Source organism: Barbatula barbatula (genome assembly GCF_947034865.1).
Source record: "Barbatula barbatula genome assembly, chromosome: 16".
Taxonomy (NCBI): domain Eukaryota; kingdom Metazoa; phylum Chordata; class Actinopteri; order Cypriniformes; family Nemacheilidae; genus Barbatula; species Barbatula barbatula.
In genome coordinates this window covers 11,441,576-11,467,818 of record NC_136779.1, presented here as the reverse complement: position 1 = coordinate 11,467,818, position 26,243 = coordinate 11,441,576, and the positions used below count along the sequence as shown (strand labels likewise).

General features: G+C 42.2%; 1 protein-coding gene across 1 annotated transcript in view; it reads right to left on the bottom strand.

Annotated features, from left to right (window-relative positions):
• cpped1 (calcineurin-like phosphoesterase domain containing 1) overlaps positions 1-23,558 on the bottom strand; it is a 29,558-nt gene extending 6,000 nt beyond the window's left edge. Inside the window, exons 1-3 of the mRNA XM_079476982.1 lie at positions 23,024-23,558; positions 21,441-21,659; positions 8,891-9,313 (exon numbers count right to left, since the gene is read on the bottom strand). Of these exons, the coding sequence (XP_079333108.1) occupies positions 8,891-9,313; positions 21,441-21,659; positions 23,024-23,087 (706 nt within the window). The 5' untranslated portion in view covers positions 23,088-23,558. The remainder of the gene's footprint in view (positions 1-8,890; positions 9,314-21,440; positions 21,660-23,023) is intronic.
• Positions 23,559-26,243: the final 2,685 nt, after the last annotated feature.

Here is a 26,243-nt window from a genome sequence, read left to right as displayed (position 1 = left end):
AAGTGCTGGTGGTGATGAGGTGATGATGAGATGCAGGTGATCGTGATCAGAACTCGGGGGAGGTTGCTCGTGATGCTTGGGTGGAGCCTGGCGTGTTCGTAACATTACCCCCCCCTCCACGGCCCGCACCCGAGGGCCGAGGACCCCGACGACGTGGTGGTCGGCCTCTGCCTCGAGGTGCTGGTCGATCCGGGTGGGATACATGAAACTCTTCGAGTAGGTTGGGATCAAGAATGTCATCTCTGGGTACCCAAGATCGTTCTTCGGGACCATACCCCTCCCAGTCCACCAGGTACTCGAGACGACCACCACGCCGCCGGGAGTCCAAGATCTCCTGGACCAGATAGGCTGCGCCGTCCTCCATGATGAGTGGAAGGGGGGGTTCCGGGGTTGCACCAGACTCTGGGGAAACAGAAACAGACGGATGGTGAGGCTTGAGAAGTGATACATGGAAGGTAGGGTGAATCCGATAGTGTGGTGGTAGTTTGAGTTTGAAAGTGACAGGGTTGATCTGCTGGATTATTGGAAACGGGCCAATGAACCTGGGACTCAGCTTTTTGCAAGGTTGACGAAGACGGATGTCCCGGGTAGACAGCCAGACCTTCTGTCCTACTTGAAAGGGTGGAGTGTCTGAGCGGCGAAGGTCGGCTGTCATCCTCCGTCGTCGTCGAGCACGTTGTAATTGCTGGTGTGCTGAGTCCCAGACCCTCTCACTCTCCCGGAACCAGAAATCCACAGCCGGAACGTCCGATGTCTCCCCATACCAAGGGAACAGCGGCGGTTGGTAACCGAGCACACACTGGAATGGAGTGAGACCCGTAGAAGGTTGACGAAGCGAGTTCTGTGCGTACTCGGCCCAACCGAGGAACTGGCTCCAGGAGTTCTGGTGGCCGTGGCAGAAGGTACGGAGGAAGCGACCGATCTCCTGGATTTTCCTCTCTGTTTGCCCGTTTGACTGTGGATGGTATCCTGACGTGAGGCTGACGGTCACACCTAGGAGTTGGAAAAACGCCTTCCAGACCTTAGATATAAACTGGGGCCCTCGATCGGATACAATGTCTTCAGGAATGCCGAAATACCGGAATATGTGGTTAAACAGGAGTTCCGCCGTCTCCATGGCGGTGGGTAACCCCTTCAATGGAATTAGGCGGCAGGACTTGGAGAACCGATCCACCACCACCAGGATGCAGGTATGTGTCTCAGAGGCAGGGAGGTTAGTTAAAAAATCTACTCCTAGGTGTGACCAGGGTCGATTAGGCACAGGTAGAGGAAGGAGCTTGCCGGAAGGAAGGTGGCGGGGGCTCTTGGACATGGCACACTCCTGACATCCTTTCACGTACCTTCTGACGTCGAATGCCATACGTGGCCACCAGAAGCGCTCCTTTAGCAGCGAGAGGGTCTCATTGACCCCCGGGTGGCCAGTGCCCAAAGAGGAGTGAGCCGAGTGAATGAGGGGGATACGCCGAGTGCGGGTGACATACTGGAGATCTGGAGGGCAGCCCGGCGGAGCCTTTGTGGAGGTATTGGAGGCGGGCAAGGTTTCTTCTGACCAGATAATGGGGCTGACAAACACTTGGTCTGGGAGAATAGGTTCAGAATCCTCCTTTCGCTCTTCAGGACTGAAAACACGGGACAGGGCGTCTGCCTTCACGTTCTTGGATCCCGGTCGGTAGGAGATATTGAAATGGAATCTGGTAAAAAATAGTGCCCATCTTGCCTGGCGAGGGTTCAAACGTTTAGCCTCTCTGAGGTATCCCAAATTTTTGTGGTCTGTTATTACCAAAAAGGGATGTTTAGCACCCTCTAGCCAATGTCTCCACTCATCCAAGGCCAGCTTGATGGCTAGTAATTCCCTGTTTCCAATGTCGTAGTTGACCTCCGCCGGGCTGAGTTTCCGGGAGAAGAAGGCACATGGATGAAGTTTACTAGGGTTCCCCTGCTGCTGGGATAGGACTGCTCCCACTCCGGTGGTTGACGCATCTACCTCCACGATGAAAGGGATCTCCGGGTTGGGATGGACGAGGAGGGGAGCAGTAGTGAAGGCAGTCTTTAGAGCTTCGAAGGCCTTCGTGGCTGTTGGGGACCAGGACAGAGACTTTGGTTGGTTGCGAAGAAGATGGGTGAGGGGACTGGCAATGGAACTATAACCCTGGATGAAGCGTCGATAAAAATTTGCAAAACCGAGGAAACGTTGGAGTTGCTTGATATTTGTGGGAATGGGCCAGGACCTAGTGGCTTCCACCTTCCTCTCGTCCATCCGGATGCCACTGTGATCAATGATGTAACCAAGGAATTGTACTGAGGATTGGTGGAATGAGCATTTTTCTGCTTTCAAGAATAGCTGGAAGTTTCTCAGGCGTTGGAGGACCTCCGCAACGTGACGGCGATGTTCAGCCATGTCTTTGGAGTAGATTAGGATGTCATCTATGTAGACGAGTACGGATCTGTGGAGAAATTCTCGAAGTACCTCGTGTATGAAATCCTGGAATACAGAAGGGGCGTTGGCCAATCCATAAGGCATGACCAGATATTCATAATGGCCCGTGGGTGTCACGAATGCGGTCTTCCATTCATCCCCTTCACGTATCCGGATGAGGTTGTATGCGCTGCGGAGGTCCAATTTCGTGAACACAGTGGCACCACGGAGATGTTCGAGCGCCGCAGGGACGAGAGGAAGGGGATAACGGAATTTTACGGTGATTTTGTTGAGAGCTCTATAATCGATGCAAGGTCGTAGTCCTCCATCCTTCTTTGCCACAAAAAAGAAGCTGGATGCAGCAGGGGAAGTAGACGGACGGATATATCCTTGTTCTAGTGCCTCCTTGATGTATTCTTCCATGGCCTTCTCCTCCGGTCGTGATAGTGGGTATATCCTTCCACGGGGCACTGGCTCACCCGGCAGCAGATCGATGGCACAGTCCCATGGCCGGTGTGGAGGAAGCTTGGAGGCACGTGTGGGGCAGAAGACGTCCTTGAAAGAATTATAACAGGCAGGGACGTCTATGGACCGCTTCTCAACAGGACTCTCGATAGATGTGGAACAGAGGGGTACCGTTGTGGGCACAGGAAGCGCGTTGAAACATTCTGGAAAACAGTCTTCACCCCACTTTAAGATTTCCCCGGTCCTCCAAGAAATCACTGGACTGTGTTGTTCCAACCACGGGCGCCCTAGGATGATGTCAGCGGTGGATTCCTCCAGAACCAGCAAATATTGTTGTTCCTCATGGAGAAGTCCCACTGTTAGTTGTAGCGGCCCCACGAAGGAACGCACATGGCGGCGACTGAGGGGTTTTCCAGTTATCGAGTTGACCTGATAGACGGATGGGGTGACTTTCGTCTTGAGTTTGAGCTGGCGGCAGAGAGGCCCCGAGATGAAGTTCCCGGCTGACCCAGAGTCGAGGAGGGCGACAACTGTAAAAGATACACCAGCAACAGTAAGCGTGACAGTGGTAGTGAGGGGTTTCATCTGACGAAGAGAAGGGATGACGGCACTCACCACTGGTCGCGGAGGACGGATGGGACATTCAGTGATGTAATGTCCCGATGCTCCACAGTATAGACACAGATTCTGGGTCAGCCGTCGTTGCCTCTCTGCCATGGATAACCGGGATGAGTCTATTTGCATGGGCTCGGGGGCTGGTTCTGGAGGGCTGACAAAATCTGGTCGGCGGAGGACCGGCATGTGGGATTGCTGGCCCTGTTGTTCTTCCACACACGACTGCATACGAGTGGCGAATCGTATAGACAGCTGTATGAAACGCTCTAGCCCGATGGTGTCCTCGTATGCAGCGAGATGCAATCGCACCTGAGGATCCAATCCTTGACGATATGATGTCAACAGGGCTTGTTCGTTCCACCCACTCGCGGCGGCTAGAGTACGGAATTTTATGGCATACTCCGTTATCGGGTTCAAACCTTGCTTCAATTGATATAATTGTTCACCTACTGCCGAATCCCACGAGGGTTTTCCAAACACCTCCTTGAAGTGATCGACGAATCCAGAGAAGGAGCGCGTAATAGGATGGTCTTGAGACCACAGGGGTTCTGCCCACCGGAGAGCCTTGTCAGATAACTGGGAAATGATGAATGCCACTTTGGATCTCTCTGTAGGATACAGGTGCGATTGCATCTCCAGGACCAGCGAGCATTGGAGTAGAAATCCGTTGCAATCCTCCGCCGAGCCAGAGAAGGGCGCCGGTTTGGCCATGGGACTGGCGTTCACCGTAGGCGAAGGAGGCGTGATGTTTGTGCTTGCGGTGCTCGTTGATGCTGAGACGGGTGGAGTGGTGGTGAGTGTTCGCCGGAGGACATCCACCAATTCGCGAAAGGGATCTGTGGCACTCATGTCGACACTCTGTTTTAAAGGTCCGGTCTTCTGTTACGACAGAGAGACACGGAGCACAGAAGTCTGAAACAGAACAAAGGTTTATTAAACCACGACTCTTAGGACCTCGCGGAGGAGGATTAGGGGTGAGCAAAACTGGAACCAGGGAGGACACAGGAGACTGGAGACGAGGAGGATGACGAGGAGGAAGACCAGAGCTGGGAAGGCAGGTTGGTTTGTTCTTAGGAGTCCTTGACATTTACGTGTGACGTTAACGAGACCGGACAAGGAGTGAGGGAAACTGTGGTGGTTTAAGTGCTGGTGGTGATGAGGTGATGATGAGATGCAGGTGATCGTGATCAGAACTCGGGGGAGGTTGCTCGTGATGCTTGGGTGGAGCCTGGCGTGTTCGTAACAACTGTATACACTGGGTTAAAATCCTGTAAAAAACCTTGGGACGCCAGAAATAAACCGTTTGTTTCCTATAAATTAACATCTTTATTCCTGTTTTCCTGTGGTATTTTTCTGTAATTTTAAAGTATTGATTGTGTTTTAAAAAATACACAGTAAAATTCTGAAAATCTTTTTCTGTAATTAAATTTATTCTGACCATTGCAAAATTCTGTAAAATAATTTTTTTGACATAATACGTGAAAAATCGTTAGAAAATAACAGAATAATAATGTAAAATTGTGTTATTTTAAGTGTATGTTTGTATATATTTGGTCAGCTGTTATAGTGACTCATTTCCATCCCATGAACTTTAATTTCACACTTCAGAAAATCCCATTTATCTGTGAATGAATGGGCTAATTACTTACAATAGTAGTATCTAGAGATCAACATGCTTTTTGTCTCAGAGAGGTAAACGTTTATGAGCGGCAGATAGCAGCACTAAAAATAAATATTCACATAGAATAAGTGGAGTTCTGGCCCTATTAGGAAGCACGATGCCGTTCTGGATTCATATCTCCCGAGACGTGCTAAACGCGAGAGCCTTGATTTCCAGCTGGAGAACTGACGGATCTGCCAGATTTTGATGATATGTAAATCCTCACTCTCGTCTATTTAAACAACCGAGACTGCATTAACGGTTTAGTTTGTGTGTGTTTCTGCCCATTTATGTCAGCTGTCATTAGGCCACTGGGAAAATCTTCTTACCCAACTCTGCCAAGGCTAAATTGCATGATAGAAAGAAGTACAAAATGATTTTGTGCAACGAGAACATTGCCTATGCCGGTCATTTATCACTGTGGATCCTGTAACAGCTCTACAAATGAGGGACAGGAAATGATTTAATCTAAATATGCATAGAAGGCAACCGGCATAACAAAGTGGTTGTCAATATCAATGATTCCTGTACACAGTGGAGCTATGTTATGTGGCAAAAACATATTTGAAAGCAAGACATATTTTGACTGTTATTGCAAATATATATCGTGTGATTCTCTTCATGGATATTTGTTAATTTACTCCTTATTGAGCGTTTCTTCTGTGCAAAGCTATGACAAAACCAAATTACGAATCGGATAACCGACCTTATACAGTCTGCATGTTACGCATTAGCGAATACTACAAGCCAACAACATTACAAATAAAATTTCACTATATGCAATTTTCACAAACCAACTCATCAATAATGTAAAATACTCAAATGTTCTCTGACCCTGTCATTTTCCACCATTCGTTGTTTCCATTTCTTATCTTTCCAAGCGACCTGAAACACTCTTTCTAATGGTGCAAGACCTTGAGATAAACAAAAATAACAGCTGACCCTTTACTGATAACCATGGACACTCCATCATGCAGTATCTCTCTGTAAACGGTCTACAACAGTCTATTTTTCATTCTCTGTCCAAAACAACATGTCTTCCAGTTTACCTGCAATTCTCCAATGACAAGCGTTCCTGAGATTAACCAAAGCCTGCATTCATTTCCACCGGCTTGCATTGAATGAGAGCCGTAAGCCAGCAGAAATCGTGGAGGAAACACGGAGCTTATCGCTGCCAATTAACACGCTACACGATCGCACCACTGGCAATGTGAGAAGTATTGACAAATTAAAATGAAATGGGGTTTTGCATTATAAACAAATGCAATGGGGTTAGGGATAAAATAAAAGTTTTGATGTTTTATTTGTCCATTTGATGTTTTTGATAGATGATTTATCAATAAGATTTAGTCAAGGATGTTTTCAGAGCGTAGAGAAACTTAATCTTTACACTTTAATTCAATGCTGGCTCAATCTTAAAATGCTATTAGAATGGACGGGGAAGATGAAACAAAAATCACATGGTTTCTTTATCTCTGCATCTGAGAAAAAAGCATACACAGTATACATTTTCTAAACCTAAAGTAATGGTTAAATGTGTTAAACAAAACAGTACTAAATTATTACTTACTGGTAGCTAGAGCATAATGAAATAGAGTGTGGAGCCTTGTAAATGCGAAGCTTTTGTGGAAATCTCCAGAATCCATGTGCACCAGAGAATAATTTAATCATTCTTTTCAAGGACTTTGCGAGTAGTTTTTTCAGGAAATAAGGTCAGTTCAGTGTGTGCAGATTTTTTCAATCCTGACCCCTGATGATACGGTGCTATTAGTGACATTTATAGATGGAGACCCCTTAAAGAAAGCCTGAAGATGACCTGACTGCATTTGAAGTGTTATTTTCCACAGAACAGATCTTCTGAGGCTCACGGCCTTTTTAAAAATAGCTAAAATATATATAATTTTCTGCATTATATTGAATCTAGAAGCTACCAGCAAGATTTCTTTGCCCCCTTGCTGTATATTGCTCTGGGCCTCTACAGTCAATTAAACTAAGACAGGCTTATTTTTGTTTAAGCTAAAACTTTGATTATTGAGAAATACAAAATGTGAAGTGCAAATAGTGAAAGCTGTGTTTGGAAGTAAGCCGTGGGGTGGATATGTCTGTCCTGGAAGATCACATCCAGCCCCCTCAAATGATCAATGCACTATGATGCCACCTTGTAACAGTAACACTGACCCTTGCGTTAGTTAACATAACCTCTAACCCTGATGCTTTCCTTTTAAAAACAAACACAGCATCTCATGTCATGACTCATAAGTGCAGGTTTCTTGAGCCAGTATTAACTCCATGTAATAATAGAACAGAAAACAAACTAACATGTTTCACAAAATGAAAATCCTTTGCTTAGCTGTTACAATAATATAGATTTTTCAGGTAAAGATAAAATTTTCTTCAGATTAAAAAAATGCCTGGTACAAGTGAATATATTAATTCCCATTAGAAAACAACATGAAAAAAAGTTTATTGGGTGTTGAATAATGTACACAGAACGCGTAGTCTGCACAGTTGTTGAATAAAATAACATTCGCTCTGATCCAAACCCACACTGGGTTCTACAATCAATAATTAACCAATACATGGCTGTCATGTAGTCCAGACTCATAATAAAATCTGGAACATGCAAAAATGTGTAGGAACAACTTTTATTACACATCCCGCACAAGCACTTTGGGGCACTTGCAGCATAATTAAAGAGCCTCAGGCAAGACAAAGGCATTATTCCACTCGGTAACCATAAGAGTGCCATTTAGCATTTAAGTTTCAGGGGAAACATCTACTGTATATAGGTTTAGACACTGTTTCCTACAAAATCAGTGCTTATTTCTCTCACATTCACAATATGTTTTAGGCATATTTGTCAATACATCAAAATGTGCCACTCTTATCTCAAAATTAGGTGCTAGCACCCTTCTAATTTAAATAACCCATGTTTTCATTAGTTCTCTGTGCTGCGGAAATCTGTGAAATTGTGTATTTCAAGTGTTTTGATGGCAGAACGACCGGCATCCCGGTCCAAATCGATACAGTGTAATGCAGCACTATGGACTTTTATCCCTCTCAGCCTCGTTTTGAAATCAACATCGCGGCAGCCTGAATAAGGTATATTGGTAGTCGCTCTCTAATGTCGCTCATTATTTGCATCAAGTTGAACAATTCTTAACTTTGTTTTCGTCGCTAGACAAGGAAACTTCCTTGACGGTGTCATCCGGGTCGCTGGAAGTTGCCAAGCTTCCATTGAAATCAATGAGATTGCATGTCTGAACCTGGGCGTTACTTATTCAATATTGAAGATATTAATGTTTAATTTTTACAAAATGTTTGCTGGGTTTCACAAACGAAAGATATATATATAGATAATACATATGTATATATATATATATATACAAATTGTTGTCGTCACTGTAAAAACTCTGTGTAAGTCGCTTTGGATAAAAGCATCTGATAAATGACTAAATGTAAATGTAAAAACAAACTTACTGTAAAACTTTCTGTCCAGTTCAATAATGAATCACCTGACTGGTGCAGTTTTATATAAATCAAATTATTTTGCACATCAGCCTGAATACAACTCACTAAAGAAATATGAAACTTTAGGCACATCTCATCCATGAATTGTATGTGCGATCATCAGAGAAAGGGCAAACTCTTCAATAATTCACTCTACTGTATGAGGTATGGACACTCACAGCTCCACCTGTTTGATGTGCAACGCTTGAGTTCTTTGTACTCACCTGCTTGTTTGAACCTCCGGATCAGGCGCTCTCTGATCCCTCTCTGCAGGTTGAAGTAGTCGTCCTCTTCCTCGGGCGCACGGAGGAAGAGTGGAATGTGCTGAAAGACGAGCACGTGCCGGCAGGGGGTCTGGGCGGCCCTCTGTAGCTGCTTCTCCAGCCAGACCTCCTGAGCCGCCGTTAGCTCAGGGCAGCCTGATGAGTCGAAGAAGAACTGAGAATTCAGAACCAAACACAACACCCCGCCCACCCAAAAACTGAAGTAATCGTCGCCCCAGTCACGGCAGAACTGCTCCACGGTGTCCGGAGTGGGTGCGTTGCCGAGATCGTGGTTGCCGCTGACAAACACGAGAGGAATGTTTGGATCAATGCCTCTTAGTGCTGCTTTGAGATCCTTAACTTGAGCTTCCCTGAATGAATTTCCTAGAAAGAGGAAAGACATGTGACTCATTGACAGTTTTTTTTAGTCAAGAAATCAAAGCCATATCATAGCCAGATGTGTTTGAAAAACAATATTAAATTTCAACACTGAACAGCTGGGTTGGGTTATTTTGACCCAACTGGTTTATTCATTCTTCCTCTTCATGGATTTCTGGATTCTTCACTTGTCTTATTGTCAGACGGTCACGCACATCGCAAAAATACTTAAATATTAGTTATGTTTCAAGACTGAGTGTCATATATTTAACAGGTGGAGACCAACATGGTGAAATACTTGGGAGAATGCAGAGACCAGTGATGTATTCCTGCACATTTTGTGACTTGGAGACGAGGCAGCAACAACATCCCAGACCTTCGCCATTGTTTCGGGCCATGCCAATGATACTGACTGATCTGGGTTTCAAATCCATTTTTGTGCTTGATGTTAACAAAGCAGTGTCTTCCTTCCTGGGAATTTTCTCCAGCATGCAGATTATCGTATTGATGGACATGAGTCATGTGGGAAGTTATTTAGGGCAACAGTTTCTTTTCTGGACACTTGTAACATGTTTTAAGTTGTCACATGTATTGTGTGTTGTTTAAATCTCGTTTGGCTTAGTTTTAATAGCACAATGTTTGGACTGATTCTCATGTGGAAATAATACATTTTTGAGTATTCTAATGCTGCAATGTCGAATAGGAAACGTGTTTTATCTGTGTCTGTAGGTGTTGAATGAAATCTATGACAATTGCACCCATTCACAAATTGTTTTAAAAATTAATTTGATAAAAATGTATATTTACAATTGCATTTGTGTTGTGTTACAGAAAAATTATAATAATGTTACATTCCTTTGTGATTATTTATTTTTATTGGTAAATATAAAAGTAGCAAGGCAATGAGACAACATATAACACAATGTTTAGTGTTTAACCCAGAAACACAGTTAACCAGACCCACTGGTTGGGTCAAACAAACACCCCAACATTCTGGGTGAAATGGTTAAACCCAGCACTTGGGTCAAAATAACCCAGCGCGTGTTCTGTTCCATTGTTACCCAGCAGCTGGGTTAAGGTTGGGTTATTTTTAACCCAGCAATTCTTAGAGTCGATCGAAACCATGAGCATGGCATTGCTAGCGCCATGCACTAACCACTGAGCCACAGGAAAGCTGTATACTCCCAATATACTCCCATTTTGTGAAGCAAAACAAGATTATTTATATATTTAAATAATGGTGGCCATTCATATTTTTTAACCTAGTGTCCAAAAAAGGGACTAACCCAACCATTGGGTTATTAATTAAATGGGTTGTTTTAACCCATTATTGGGTCAAATATAAACATTGGCTAATTTAAAGGTTTAAATTCTGTAATCACTTGTTCACCCTCGTTTCATTCCAAACCTATATGACTTTATTCTGCAGAACACAAAAGAATGTTGATAACCAAACAGCACTGGGCTCGTTTGACTTATATTGTTTTAACACAAAACCATTGCGATATTTCTCAAAATATCCACAAAAGGAGTATAGAGGTGGAGGATTTTTGATAAAGTTTAAAGGCCAAGCAGCTTTCTTCTTTGGAATAATTGAACTGACAAATCATGCACAAAAAGACCTAGAATGTGCATTAGTAGGCTACATAGGACCAATTATAGTTTTATTGCACATTATAATTTTTACATTAAAAAATTATATTATTAATGATAAACTATATCTTTTTAAAAATAATAAAGAAAAGCATCCAGTCTTAGCACAGTTCTCTCCAGTAAGGCCAGTAGTCTGTCAAGTATTGAGTTTTGGTGCTTATAATAACAGCCTTAGGTTACCTCTAATATGACAAGTAGGACATCTTGCTAATTGCCTGCTGTGGATTTAAAACTCAATGAGCAGCGGAGCTGAAAGAAGAGTTGGCATTAGTGATTGCGGTGTTGTGAATGTGGTGTTGATGCGAGATAAAGAAAATCAAACCAACTGACCATCATTTCGATCTAAATTATTTGATTAAATTGAAAAAAATGCCTTTTCAGCTGCTTGTATCAAATTATTAAAATCGTTACAAAATCAAAATACAAAAAAGTGAAAAGTGTGGTAAGAAGGATGCGTCCATTAATTCTGTATAAAATTATTTTAAATAGTTGAGGTGTTTACTGTAGCTCAATTGGGAAAGCAATGAATTAGCAACACATAGAGTAGGTCATGGGTTCAACTCAGGAGGACAAACGCGCAGATAAATAAACATATAGACAGAATACACTGTATGTCGCTTGAATACAACCGTCGACCAAATGTGTACTTTTCATTAGCAAGTTTAAAGTCTATTAATTTACGTTACAACCACATTTTTACATTTTCCATTTGAAAAGATTTTAAAGGAATAATCTACCCAAGAAATGAAAATGATATAATGAATAACTCCCCCCGTATAAATTTCTTTGTTCTGCTGAACACAATTAAATATATTTGGAAAAATGCAACCAACATTTCTGGGACATCACTGAGTCCCATAGAAGTAAAAATAGCCTAAGGTGCCCTAGAACTGTTTGCTTTCCTAAATTCTTTAAAATATCTAATTTGATACAAATAATACAAACATTTTCCTACTATGGTAGTCAATGATGTCCCAGAAATGTCAGTTGCTAACATTTTTCCAAATATCTTTCTTTGTGTTCGTCAGAACAAAGAAATGTATACAGGTTTGGGACAACTTGAGGGTGAGTAAATGGTGAAAGAATTAAAAAATGTTTGGGTAAAGTATCCCTTTAAATTGACAAGTTATTCCAAAAGTATTACCTACAGAAAACATCTATTAAAATTGTCTAAGATTTTTTTCGTTCTATATTACAAATGACAAGTTAGATTTGAAAAAAGGTTAACCCTGTATAATGAATGAATTTGTGAAGTGTGTTGACTGGTTTGACGAAAAGAACAAGCTAAAAACATTTGTTAACTTATCACACCGATACAGTTCTCAATTTCAAGTCATTGACCCAATGATCTGGTCGCAGTGGTTCACAAATGAACAGCTCACTGGGGAACAACTAATCAGACTTCCCTTTCTGTCGGTTCTTCTGAATATAGCGCAGAAATCATGTGTACCTACAGTACTGTATGTAATGGTGCCACAATTTCCAAGATCTAAGGTATCTTTAAAACATCACTTTTTTGTTCCAGAAAGCCAATTTGTACAATATAAGGTAAAAGAAAAAATGGCAGAATCGTCATGTTTGCTGTAGACAGACTGTTCCTTCACAAAAAACAATGCAATCCTATGAAATCCTTCACACAAAGTGCACTTTGTTTTAGCTGTGAAAAAATGACTGACGAATAACATGGTTATTTTGTCTCAGTCTGTCGGTGTGAATAGGCCAATTACTACTCCTTCTTTGTGATCAATAGAGTTTCCCAATATCTTGCACAGAGCTTTGTTTTGACTTCCGCTTATTTACGTAACACTCAATCCCAACAGGTCTCCTTCTCTTACAGAGAAAGCAGAGCCAAATCCCAAAGAAACCCATTAAAACCCCTCCCAAAAGAGATGTCTATCAGCTAAACATACAGAGAAGCAGGAGCTCCTTCAAAGCTGATTTCCCTCTGGTCAGCCACAGATGTGCAGCTGTTCCTTAGAGAACTTTGCTTTTATCCGCTTTCAACGGCCATTAAAAGCCTAACGTTTGTAAAAGAGGATAAAGAAGGGAGACGATACCTCCTCTACTTCTCAGACATCCCCCGGCAGAGAACACGGCAAGTCAAACGTATTTACAGTCCTCATCAGGCCTGCATCAGGTTCAGCGCTCTCCAAATCTAATCACCTCCCTCGATGATCTCTCCTGCTGTCAGGCAGGAGAAGTCCTTGAACCGGAAAGCTCACAAAGGGTTCTTTGCCGATATCACGGAGCGACCCTTCCATTACAGTGTGGAACTTTGTTCGTTCTAGATGTTCCCCCTCGCTGCTCATTACGAGGTGGAACGTGGGGAGGCAGAATGGCTAAAATAGAATCAGATTTGACCACCAATGAGGCTTGAAGAGGTCGCAGCACGCGTTTAATTAAGGTACAGTTGACTGACAGAGGGCTGATCTGACCTCAATTCCTGTAGACAATAACAGTGCTGGGATAACTAATGTAGTGACATTTTTCAGCATCCAGGACCTCAGATTCACAGCTTGGCGAGACCCTCAATCAAAAACGTACAGTAAGCATACTTGGAAACCAGAGGGGATTTAAAGGATGCTTTTTAGATGCCAGTGAAAAGAGAAACTGATTTGGATGACACAGCGACGCCTTCTTTCAGGAGTCTGAAGAAGTTCAAAATGTCCCCCCAGACACCAAACTTCTCTAACAGGTGCACTATTGATGTTTGTCAGGTAGTGTTATGGTTGTTATGGTCCGAATGTACCACCAAGGGTGTACTGCCCATCCTTCAGGATATCCACACCAGCCGGTACAAGACTAAGGCCAGAGAAATAATAAGGATACCTGCATTCCTCTCATTGCTGTAATGAGAGAAAAAAAACTACCAAAGCCTCAGGGTCAATACTGTGGGGTTCAGGAGGAGTAACAACCCTCAAGCCGTTGAGACACTTAATGAGGACTCAGCCAGGGGCCAGGAGGACATTAGACAAGATTATCATACACCCATACATCTCAAAATACTTTCTGTATACAGTGGCCTCAAAAGGAATTATAACACTTATGGGTTGTAGCATTTTTTTATTTTATTTTAAGATCTCAAACTAAGTGGCTAGCTGTATGACTTAATTTCTTCTTCAGAACACAAAAGAAGATATTTAGAAGAATGTTTGGAACCAAACAACGATGGTACCCATTGCAGGGCTGTAGAGTGAGACATATGTTATGAAAAAAACGATCGGTGCTAAGAATAAATGTAATAGTGTAGCACACGTCTGATATTATTTTTGAATATGCATTGTGCCGTGGTTATATTAGACTTTGAGCATGCGAATTGTGGTTGGAATTCTGTAAGCGGAATTGTACTATTTAAATGTCACCTGCTTGTTCTGCGTGTGAACGAGTGAATGAGTTGCGGTCTAAATTTGTTACAAGCATGACAGTCATGGATATGTGTGTCTCTCACTATACGAGGACATGAAAACATGAACTTCACCCACAGAGTTATTTTAAGTTTATTAAGCATTTTACTGTTTGAGTGAAGCTACCGTCAAACACACACTGAACCTCAAGCGTCTTCGTGACAACCAGCCAAAATAAAAGTCTGCTTGATTTGCTTGAATTATCTACTTACAATTATTTACGTAGTAAATTTATAAACGGTTGCAAACACTATTGTTAAGTAGTGAACTATACTACTCTAAGAATTTAACTGGTTGAGGCCAAGTATGAACCAGATTCCGGTCAGAGAATCAAGAGTGAAGGAAGACATTAAGGCTTTGTTTGGCAATTCTATTTATTCCTGTTGCCACTATGATTGGACATGTGTGTTTGTTCTATAAAGGAACAAGGGAAATAATAACAATTACAAATTATCAATAACCATCGCTAACATTGTTAGCATAGCCAATAGCTTATAATGCAAATATGCACAGTACAAATGTATAACCTACATCTCCACCTGAACGCTAATACAATGAACACCACATATGATAATATATTACCCTAAATATTATAATAAGTAGTTATGTGTAAACCCGTTTGTAGCAGCTACATGTAGCGTTAGCTTAAAAACATCGGGGCAATCACGTCCGCAAATAACCGCTAAAGCGGAACAATACAAACAATGTAAACATTCGAAACAGCAGTAGCATACATAATACTGATTTCAACATTGTGCAAACTCACTTGTAATAAATGAACACATTACGGAAAAGGAGCAGCAACATGAACAAAGGATGAAACCTTTACTGATAATGATTTACACTAATACTGGTCCGTCTAGGAAACACTAAAAACACTTTAGTTCCTAGTTCCCAAGGCAGGCTTTCTGACTTAGCCGCCCCAATTTATCTGGCAAGATAAATGAACACTAAGAAAGTCTGTCCGGGGTGTCCGTGTAAGAATCGTCAAGGTGAGGTAGTGGGATCAATCGCACAACTGGACGTGTGTAAATCTTGTCTTTAACCTTGACTCTGGCAACTCTAGTTTTACCATCAGGCCCAGGTAACGTCTCAGTCACTGTTCCTATAGGCCACAGCAAGCGTGGAAGTTGTTGGTCGACCACGAGAACGACTTGACCTACTGTGAGTTCTCTGCCATTAGTCTTCCACTTGTGTCGTTCCTGCATCCCTGGGAGGTACTGACGAATGAAGGCAGCCCATAAAGAATCGTCCAGAACCTGGCTATATCTCCATCTCCGTTTTCAAAGCAGGTTGTTAGGATCATACAAGACCTGAGGTAGGGAGGCATCTTGACGTCCCATAAGTAGTAAGTTGGGGGTGACAGGATCTGCATCCGCAACATCTGAGGATACGTAACCAAGCCGCTTAGAGTTCAAGATGCTCTCAACTTCTACTAAAAGGGTCTGTAGTACTGGTTCTGGCACTGATTGCTCTCGTAGGACTACACGGAGTGCTGCCTTAACTGACTTTATCTCGCGCTCCCAGGTTCCCCCGAAGTGAGGAGGAAGAGGGTGGCGAAACCGGATCCTTTGCTCTGCAAGCTGTTCTTGTAGCTTTGGTGACATGGCTTCAAAGGACTCCCGCAATTCCCGATCACCTCCAACGAAGTTGGTGCCGTTATTACAAAGTAGCGCCAAAGGCTTGCCACGGCGAGCAATGAAGCGGCGTAGAGAGAGAAGGAAGGCATCAATGTTTATTTGCTCCAATAAATCCAAATGCACACATCGAGTTGTTAAGCATTTGTAGAGGATCCCCCATCTTTTCTCCTGGCGACGACCAATCTTGACTGTGAATGGGCCAAAGCAGTCTACTCCAGTCTTTAAAGCCTTGACCTCAATCGGAAATTAATCCATCTGAGCCTGTGCAAGAAGAAGCTTCTCTGCCTTGATGTAATCGGAGGCCTCTTTAGGAGGGTCGGTATTTGTGACGGCCGCCCCGTGCAGAGATCCAACTGTGGCCTAAACAAGATCTTGCCATGTGTGGAATTGGACTGGATCAGGAAGAGGATCACTAGGCACCGACACATTTCCAATAAAGGCAGATTTCTTTATTTCCCTGAAATCAGGTCCTTCTTTAGTTTTGGGCATGATTGGCCAATGTTCGGGTGGCTGAATAAGAAAGGCTGGTCCTACACTCCACTGATGAGGGCCTGCCAACTCTTTCAGGGTAGGACCCCGTGTGATGTGGTCGGCTGGGTTCTGACCTGACTCCACATATCTCCATTCAGCCTTCTCTGTTAGAGTCTGTATCTCAGCTACACGTGTCCCCACAAAAACTTTATAACGGCAGGACTCAGATGTCAACCAGTGTAACACAGTGGTAGAGTCAGACCACAAGGTGACCCTGTGAATGGGTATAGTCAACTCAGTTTGGATCAGCTTGGCCAATTGGGCACCTGTAAGGGCAGCACACAGCTCCAGGCGAGGCATAGACAGGCACTTCCGAGGAGCCACTCTAGACCTGGCCAAGACATAGTTAACGGTAACCTGTCCTTGGTCATCTGTGTTGGGCAAGTAAGCCACGGAACCATAGGCTCTTTTTGATGCATCGCTGAAGACATGATTGTTGGCAGAGGCTGTGGTGTATGCCCGAGGGAACTGCAGCTGAGGAAGTGTTGGAAGTTCCGCCACCCAAGCGAGCCACTTCTCTCTCAAATGTAATGGCTCTATGGGGTCGTCCCAGCCAAGGTTGTGCTTCCAGAGGTCTTGAATAATAACTTTGGCCCTTGTTAAGAATGGGTTAATGAACCCCAAAGGGTCATACTGACTTGCCAAAGGTCCGTGGTGTTGGAGGGCATAGATGGCACAGCAGGGGCTGCAGGTAGTGCCAAACGGAAGTACCTGCCACTCATAAATGTCAGGTTCTGCATCCCTACACATGTTTCTCCAAATGAAGCGCAGCACTGATTTGTCCCTAGGTAGTAAGCGTACCTGGTGGAACATACCTTTGATGTCCCCGCTGATGGCAACGCTGTGTTGGCGGAATCTCAGGAGGACGCCTAATAAGGATGGACCCAAATTTGGACCTGGCAGCAGCTGATCATTCAGAGACAGTCCTTGATGTTGGAAGGAGCAGTTGAAGACTATTCTGCCTTTACCATTGTGATGCACTATGTGGTGTGGAATAAACCACGACTCTGAACTCCGGTCTGCTTCCTCTTCAGTTATTTTGGCCACATAACCAGCTAACTCCAACTTACTGATTTCATTACAGTAGACTTCAGTTCTCACAAGATCTCGTGCCAGCCTGCGCTCGGTGCGACGCAAACTGGTAAGAACAGCTGTTTTATCCGCATGGATTGAATAAAGAGGCTTCCGTCTCAGCAATGGTGTTGCGTACCGTTGTACACAGTCTACGGTCACCCTGACAGTGTCATTCTGTAGTAAGGTATAAGCCTCTTTGTCCTCTTTGGACCTGGTCACCATCTTGGTATTATACGGGAGGGTTTCAACCTGCCAGAGTCTTTCAACGTGGTGAATCAGATCACCATTGGTTGGAACTGTCATGTGAAGACATTGCTGAATTCCCCGTGAGGGCTGCATTGGACTCATCAGGCCTTGGAGGGACCATCCAAGTGGTGTTTAAATAGCAATGGGTCCTCCAATTGGGCCTTGGCATATGGGCTGAACTGGTGTCAGGAGATGCAGCATGTCAGATCCAAGAAGGAGCAACGGTTGCACTCTGTCCACAGGAGGCAGTAGCAGGTCCTTCAGGTGTCGGTAGGCCTTCTGGAGAGCAGCCACAGGGTAGTTGTGCTCTGCTAGACACAGCCCAGTAGCGGTGAAGGCATTATGTATAGCATAACTCTTTCTGGGTTTGAATACGGATGACACTTCAAAGGATATGGATGATCCATCAAGTTCTGTGTGACATTGTTGAATAGTCTGTAAGGGGAGCAATTCAGGGGTACCCATTAACTAAAGCTGCTGCACTACTGGCTGAAGGACTATTGTTCTCTCTGACCCGTCATCAAGAACTGCATAGGTTTCCATAGTGCGGCGACCATTGTGTAGACGCACTTTAACCACTTTCAAAAAAATTATTTGGGACGATTAGGTCGATCAAGGTAGATCCTAGTAGACGGCGAGCTGACCATGAGAACAGCCCTGGAGGTGTCATTAACTGAATCATGGAGAACTGTGAGGTGTATCTCCTTACAGACACTACATGGGCGCTTGAGGTTGCAGGTGGCAACTAGCCCAGTAGACGATCCACATGAGAGCCACATATGAGCTCGTAACCATTCTGGCCTTCGAGAGTCCTCAGCATTCCTACTAAGGATTGTACGGAAAGTGAAAAGGAATCAAAGGCATTAGCATCGCCAAGTTTGAGTGATGGACTTTTCATGATGGAGCCCAGCTCTGACTGCACAAGCTGTCGTGGCTGACCGTACTTGTCTTGAAGTGACTGCAGGGCAGCTGAGTATGGATGGGAATGGTACATGTAGGCTTTAGCTAGCTGCTGGGCACTGGGAAGTTTCAAATGGCTTAACAAGACATGGTATTTGTATTGCTCACCAAGATAGCTGTGGTTACTCAACAAGTTGTCCAATGCCAATTTGAACAAGGCGAAGTCACTCTCATTGCCCCTTTCAAACACTGGGAGCTTAGGTTGTGGGATGCCATAAGCAGAGGCAAACATTAGCTCTGTGCCAGGGTATGCAGAATGCCCACTGGGGGAGAGATGCATGAATGAAGGTGGCTGAGTAAAGCTTGGAGCCTGAGGTGGCACAGCTGGTGTTCGCTGGCTGGTAACTGGAGGCTGCACTGGATGAACGTGCAGGGTAACCGGAGGGAACAATGTGTATCACATATGGACTTTCAAACTGCCTCTGCTTGATCATCTCCTCCAATGCAGCAGTCTGGACACTAGAGAGCTCTGGTGGAAAATAAACGCCTGATGAGATAACTGAACGCCTGCTGGTCCTGGAATGAGAGCTGGAACCACCATGAGACGATTTCCTCGAGTTGCTTCTTTGCTGGGCTGGACAGGAGGAAGAAGCTTTAGGAGAAGGGTCCCTTGCGGGTTGGTATCCAACCTCATAATCATCCAGGTGAGGTGGCAGGTTTGTCCTGCGGCGAGTTCTATCCGTGGTCTCTGCATCATTTACCGCTGGGTCCATACTGGTTTATGTTGCTCTCAATCCGGCTCGAAGGACCATATGTTAAGTTGTGAACTATACTACTCTATATGGAGTTAACTAATTTAACTGGTTGAGGCGGCCAAGTATGAACCAGATTGAAAGAGTTCTGCAAAAGAGCTAATTTTGTGACATTTTGTAGGTTATACTGTATTTTAAACTTTAAATAACCTGATCCTGTTTGATCAAGGTATGTTTCTGTTTCAATATACGTAAGTGTGTTTAAAGTTTAATACAATGGTCATGTATTACTTGGCCATTGTAATCTGATTTTTACTGGACTTTTTTTTAAATATCTATAGGATTGTATTAAATCTATAATCATTGACTCGAATCGAGAGATTGTGAACAAAATAATTTTGTCACAGTTATGGACTGGGGTCACATGAGTTTTGGAACATAAAAATATGGGTCACATTCTTAAAAAGGTTTGAGAACCCCTGTTCAAATGCTTTGTGACGAAATGGTGTTAAGGAACAGTAGAGTTTAGGAAAACACCATACAGAACAGAGAGGGGAAATCAACTGCATGATGGGTAAGGTGTGTAATGCATATGACATCCTCTGACTGCTCTGCTGGAATGAAACTAATAGGTCTTGACACCAGGCTGTTTAAAGGTCCACAAACCTTATAAAGTTTCATAGCTGTGCAGCTTATCATAACTTGACCTATAAATTAGATCCAGAAGGGAAGCCACAAGCCCCAACTGATTTACTATAAGCAAATATGACAGTTCCCCCCGATTCCAAAATGTATAAACTGATAAATCAGTCAAGTGAGTTAATGCCAACATTCAGATATTTTTTTTTATAAATTCATGTGCTGCTGAGAAATATTTTTGACAGCCTCAAGTGTACTTACACTCAGCAATCCAACACTTCAAGCGGTCGGTGAGGAATTACGCTTTTAAATATTTTCATCACCTTTGCGATTGACATTCTGTCAGCACATTCATATTTGCAGGAGAACTGCCTCCTGGTGTACAGAGTCTTTCATTTCCCAATGTGCTTTTCAGTTTGAGCCGAGGCAATTAGATAAGTGTAGAGATCGCAGGTGGACGGCTCAGGCAGATGGTCCACAGGTCCATTTCATAACTGCCATCTCAGAGATTAGAGGCATCAAAAGAATAAAGGACTAGAAAAGGACTTTCTGCTCCAATCCTGCCTCTTAAATCATTTTAAAATACATAAGCCTACAATGAACATTTTATTTAAATAAATTAATTCTTTGTTGTAGAAATCAAACCGTCTCCAAAATATGTAACACAAATGTTTCTTTGTCTACAAAACATGACTACAAAATGGATAAAACCCTTTAAAGGTATTTATTACACAAAATTATTTGGCTAAATATGCTAACTATAGCATATCAGGGAATATGGGCTTCATTCAAAATAAAAAAGTGAATAGAAAAACAAAAAGCTTGCATTGGTTACAATTTTTTGTGTTATTTAGCTGTGTTTTTAAACAGCAGGAACAATTACAATTGTAGTCAAAAGTACCCCAGAACTGTTTGCTTTACATTTTTCAAAATATCTTCAATATATCAAAATATATTTTGTTCAACGGAACAGCTATTTGTTCTACTATGGTAGATAATGTTGGCTTAGAACTGTTTGGTTACAAGCATTCTTCCAAATATCTTTCTCTGTTCATCAGAACAAAGGAATGTATACAGATTTGGACCAACTTGAGGATAAGTAAATGAATATCATTTTTGGGTAAAACCTCATTAAGCCTGAGGGAGCATTAAAATCAAAAACTTTAAGCTCAGCCCATTTGAGAGTTTTCCAACAGCATCTTTTGCATTTCAATAGAAAAAAAAACATTTGAACAAAAGAGTTAACACAGTCAAGGTCAGAAATTTGCCTAACCAAATAAAAAAGACTGCTTACCAGGCATAGCGTGGACCAGGTCTCCACACAGCACAACGAAATGAGGTCTGGGTTCAAGTTTGTTGATGGCCTGAACTGCCTGCATTGTGAGCTGCACCTCCTCAGACCACTCATCCCCTCCTGAATCACAGTCACCTATCCTCCACGCCTTCATCAGACCAAGCTGGGGATCAGCCACCTTGATGAAATAAAAAGGGCCATTCCACTCCTTCTGCTCATCTGTGAGAAACCAAAAATAATGCTCAGTTTACTGCAGCGTCGCACCTCTACCTGATGTAAAAGAAATATGTTTTGTGGATAAAACAAAGGGATGCGCCATTTAAGACAAATTGCTTATGTGTCTTCTGTCTTGCAAACCTGGCAATAAAGCTTATTCTTCTTAAATAATCATAAGACATTGTAAATTAAACTCTAAAAAACAGACAGTCCAAACACCTGGAACGTGTGGAATCGATCGGCACACGAAACTTCAGCTGTTTATGTCACCTTCACAGCTCTTGTGTTATAAGGAAACACAGTGGTATAAATTAAATGAATTTTCACACCTCCTCAAAGTGTTTACAGCACAAATAACAGTTATTTTCTGAAGTTTAGAAACGGTTTCTTCCCATGATTCTTTGAGGAACTTTCCTTGAAATACAGGATCATTAAGTCTCTTTGCTTGACAGTACACACACATATGCCTATGTGAACAGATTTTGTTGACATGTAAAAAATTATATCAAAACATGGCAAGTTCATCCTCATATTTCAACACAAATCCCTATAAACAGACGGAGATGTTTCAAACGAATCACTTTTATTCAAACGAGTCGAGATACCCTTGCCACTCACATCTCCATCATAAAACCTGGTTGCAACTCAAACAGCATTTACAATGTGCCATTGAATCTTGTTTGTAGTCTAGTTCTTTCATACACAGTCCCTGGAGACTAGAAACTATTTCCAACTTTAAACAACATGAATTGAGAGAAACTTAAAAATCTCAACAAAAGCGACTTCTGTAGCTTTCAAATACTGCTAATCATAAGTAAAGATAAAAGCATACTGTGGTTAGGCGCAATATATCAACTTAAATCTGATGCGTCTGCTATCAGTTGCTGCTGCAGGTTTTCCAAATAAACAAATAAAAAGAATTGGCAATGTCAATAATGTAAGTGCAAAGCAAAGAATACAAATCCAGACTTGATTTACATATAAAGCAGACAAGCAAAGAAACACAGAAGAACACCACGTTCTTTGGCAAAATGTTAAGTTAAACAGTCAAATGTGCAACCTTTCATATAAATTGTCTTGCTTATTTAATTATTTCTGACAAACCAGATCCCATAAAAATAAAAGGCTATGGAATAAACGATGATCAAAAACTATTAAAAAAAGAAATCGCTTGCAATGTCAAAAACTTGTTTGCATGTCTAAAACCACTCAATGTTTAACATGTGTAGTACTATAAACGATACGTGTTAATACAAACAAAATCACATTCATAAATGAAACTGTCATCAAGTAAGTTGACTTCATCTTTCCAGCACAAATGTCAATCGATGTTAGCTAGCATCAGCTAACGTTAACAGTTAAGTTACCTTCTGTCAGTCCCTTATAAGTACGATCCTGTGCTCGCAGAAAAATACTATCGTTCCCTGCCATTGAATACTAAAATAAGTTCTGCATATCGTTGTAAGCGCTGCTGTTTCGTTTTTTGCTGGGTAACGAAATGAAGGCGTTCACTGCTAAATCTGAAAGAGTCATTGGTTGCGGTAAATCGATGTGTTGGTGTGGTATTAGTAATGTCTGTCACTGCTCAGTGTGCATATAGGCTGTTTTAAACAGAACCTGCACTAGTTTCGCAACACCAACGGATTTAATAATAACTTTAACCAATCAAGGAGTGCCAACTTTTTTATTAAAATAACTTAGGGATACCTATATCATAAGGATCCTTGCGGTGATAATTGCGGTATTCAATGTTTGACGCATTCTGTTGGCAACAGATAGGCTTGATCGACATCAAAGTACCCCGAGAGCGATTCGAGAGCAAACTTTTTACGTTTTTTCGATCCGCAAATCGGACAAGTTTAATACTGTAAGGGAGACCGAGGTACATCAATTCCTCCAATCAGAAACAAGCTACAAGCGATGACACTTATTCTGCACATGCGCAGCTCTCTCTGCCTGTGGAAAAGTAATTGTGTGTTCACACCAAACGCGAATGAAGCGTTAAGCGCGAGTGATTTACATGTTAAGTCAATGCAATGACGCGATTGCGCGAATGACACGAATTGAGCGTTTTGAAATCGCGCGAGTTGAAAAATCTGCACTTTGGCGAAAATTCGCGCCGCGTTAACCAATCAGGAGCTTGCTCTAGTAGGGCCGTGAGCGAGCGGCAGAAGCCCCTCCCGTGACGCGAATTCGCGTCTTTAATGAAGCGAATTTCACGCGCGAATGATGCGAGTAAACGCAAAATGTTCAAGAGTCCAACTACAAGCGAATAGCGAGATTTACCGCGTTTGGTGTGAACATTCTATAAGGAGCGCGATCTTTATACCTCAGCAGAAGTTTTCATCAAAACACTGATTTCTTTAAGTATGAATGTACACTTTTGATCTTAAAGTAGGCCTATTATTCTTATTCTGTCTAAAGTTTAGATGACTGCGAAATTAAAATATCATATTTTATCTCAAGATTATTGATAAAAAATGTATATGAACAATCTTAGTAGGTGTTGCTCTAGCTAGCATACGAAATGTTATCATGGCTGCAACATCAGGGGCAATTGTAATATTGTGTTCCCCGAGCCACATGGTCCAATGTAAGCACCTTGTTTGTCTGTGTTCACACACTTATGCTCATTCACACCAAACGCAAATGAGGCGTTAAGCGCAAGTGATTTACATGTTAAGTCAATGCAAAGACGGGATAGAATTACTTGTGGTGCGATTCGCGCAAATAGAAAAATCTGTACTTTGGCGAAAATTCGCGCCGCATCAACCAATCAGGAGCTTGCTCTAATAGGGCCGTGATTATGACATCTACAGACAACACGTCGCACGAGTACAATCACATTAACTTTTTCTTTGAGACTGTCATCAGTTCTTACTTTCTTGTTTTTCACAACTGATGAATCCCCGGATTTCAACGCGGCTTGCCGTTTAAAAGTAAAAGTTCTAAACGGCGCCATAAATAATAGTAAAAGTTGTATAAAATCCTACCGTCACTCGCAGCATCCACGCTCTGGCCAGCAGCTGGATCCTCTTGACGCATAGACGAAAGACACCAATTAAGGATCTTCAGGAAAGACGATCCGACAGTGAAAATTACAAACCATTATAACAAGCTCTCTGTGGTGATTCCCGCAAGGGTAGTGACACAGTTTTAAACACCGTTCTTTCATGTACTTGCTCAATAATTGGTTTTAGCAAATGTTTACTCAAAATAACTTACGGACTGCCACTTTAAGCATGGTAGTGTCCATGACATATCAGACATATAAATGTTTGGTCTTGCCAGAATAGATCTGCTATGCTGCTGCTGCGGCGGAGCAAGTACAGAGACTTTCCAATGCCAATACATCCACAACATGCTGCTGCACATATAACATATATGAATAACCCCCATATAGCTTACATGATCATCTTGTAGCACAAGTGGAGCTGGGGAAGGAGGAGGGTTTCTGAAGTGAGCTGCATTGCTTCGACATCACTAGCCAATATTTAAACTTTGAGAAGCAAGCTCATTGGCTGTTGATACAGAAGGAACCTATCAGCGCCGTGTGGTCAAGTTATGATGTCAAACTGTGTTAGACTACAGGACTGCGCCATCTACAGTTTCAAGACAGAACTTTCTCTGTCATTTAAATCATACAAAATAAAATCTGTTATTAAATACTACACTGCAGCAGTAAAGTGATTACTTTGATGCAGGCTTTTATTTGACATATATTGGGTTAATTTGACTTATATTTCAGTGTTACTAACCGCCAAGGGGTAATTGTAACACTCTTACTTCTTGTATTTAGTTTAATATTTTAGTCTCGTCCTTATTAGTGAAGATATATAAATTGTTTTATTAATGAATGCACCCATCTTTCTTTATTGTATCGAACGATGACTATTTTTTTAGAGTTATTAAGGAAAATGTAAAATGTTCATATAAAATGTAACTTACCAGCAAAATGCCTTTATCTACAGACAATAGGCCTAAGTAGGCCTACCAACAGGTGCATATAAACATAGCACAATAGTTTTCTTTTAGGCTATTTATTTAGTTGCTGCAAATTCAAAATAGAGAAAATATGCTGTCAAGATTGGTAATGAGCAATCTAGTATGCTCTGGTTTACTCTTAATGCTTTAAATCAATTTGACCAACAATCCTTACTTTTTTATTTGCTATAAAAAAATAATTTAATGTTTTTACATTTTATACAATTGCAAAAAATATCACTCATTGACATTTTTTATTCTAAGTGGCTCTTTAACAGTCTCTCTAAAATAATAGCTCTGATATGTGTAAAGCTCGAAGCGGTGCCCACAGCCCCATACATTGCGCAGATAAATGCTGGACTTCAAAATAATAATGAACCATTTTAACAGTTGCCTTTTTCAAGCACAGCTAGATTGCTAAATTGCTTCTCTTTATTTCCAGACTATTTTATTTATAAATGCACGAGCCTCGTATCGGTTTAAGTCGTTGTAAAACCAAACTAGCAATAGTGAAATTTTACAGTGCAACTTTTCACTATATGATTATTTTACTAGTGCAATCCCTCCCATGTCTCCTCCTCTTTACTCTCTCTCTCTCCTTCT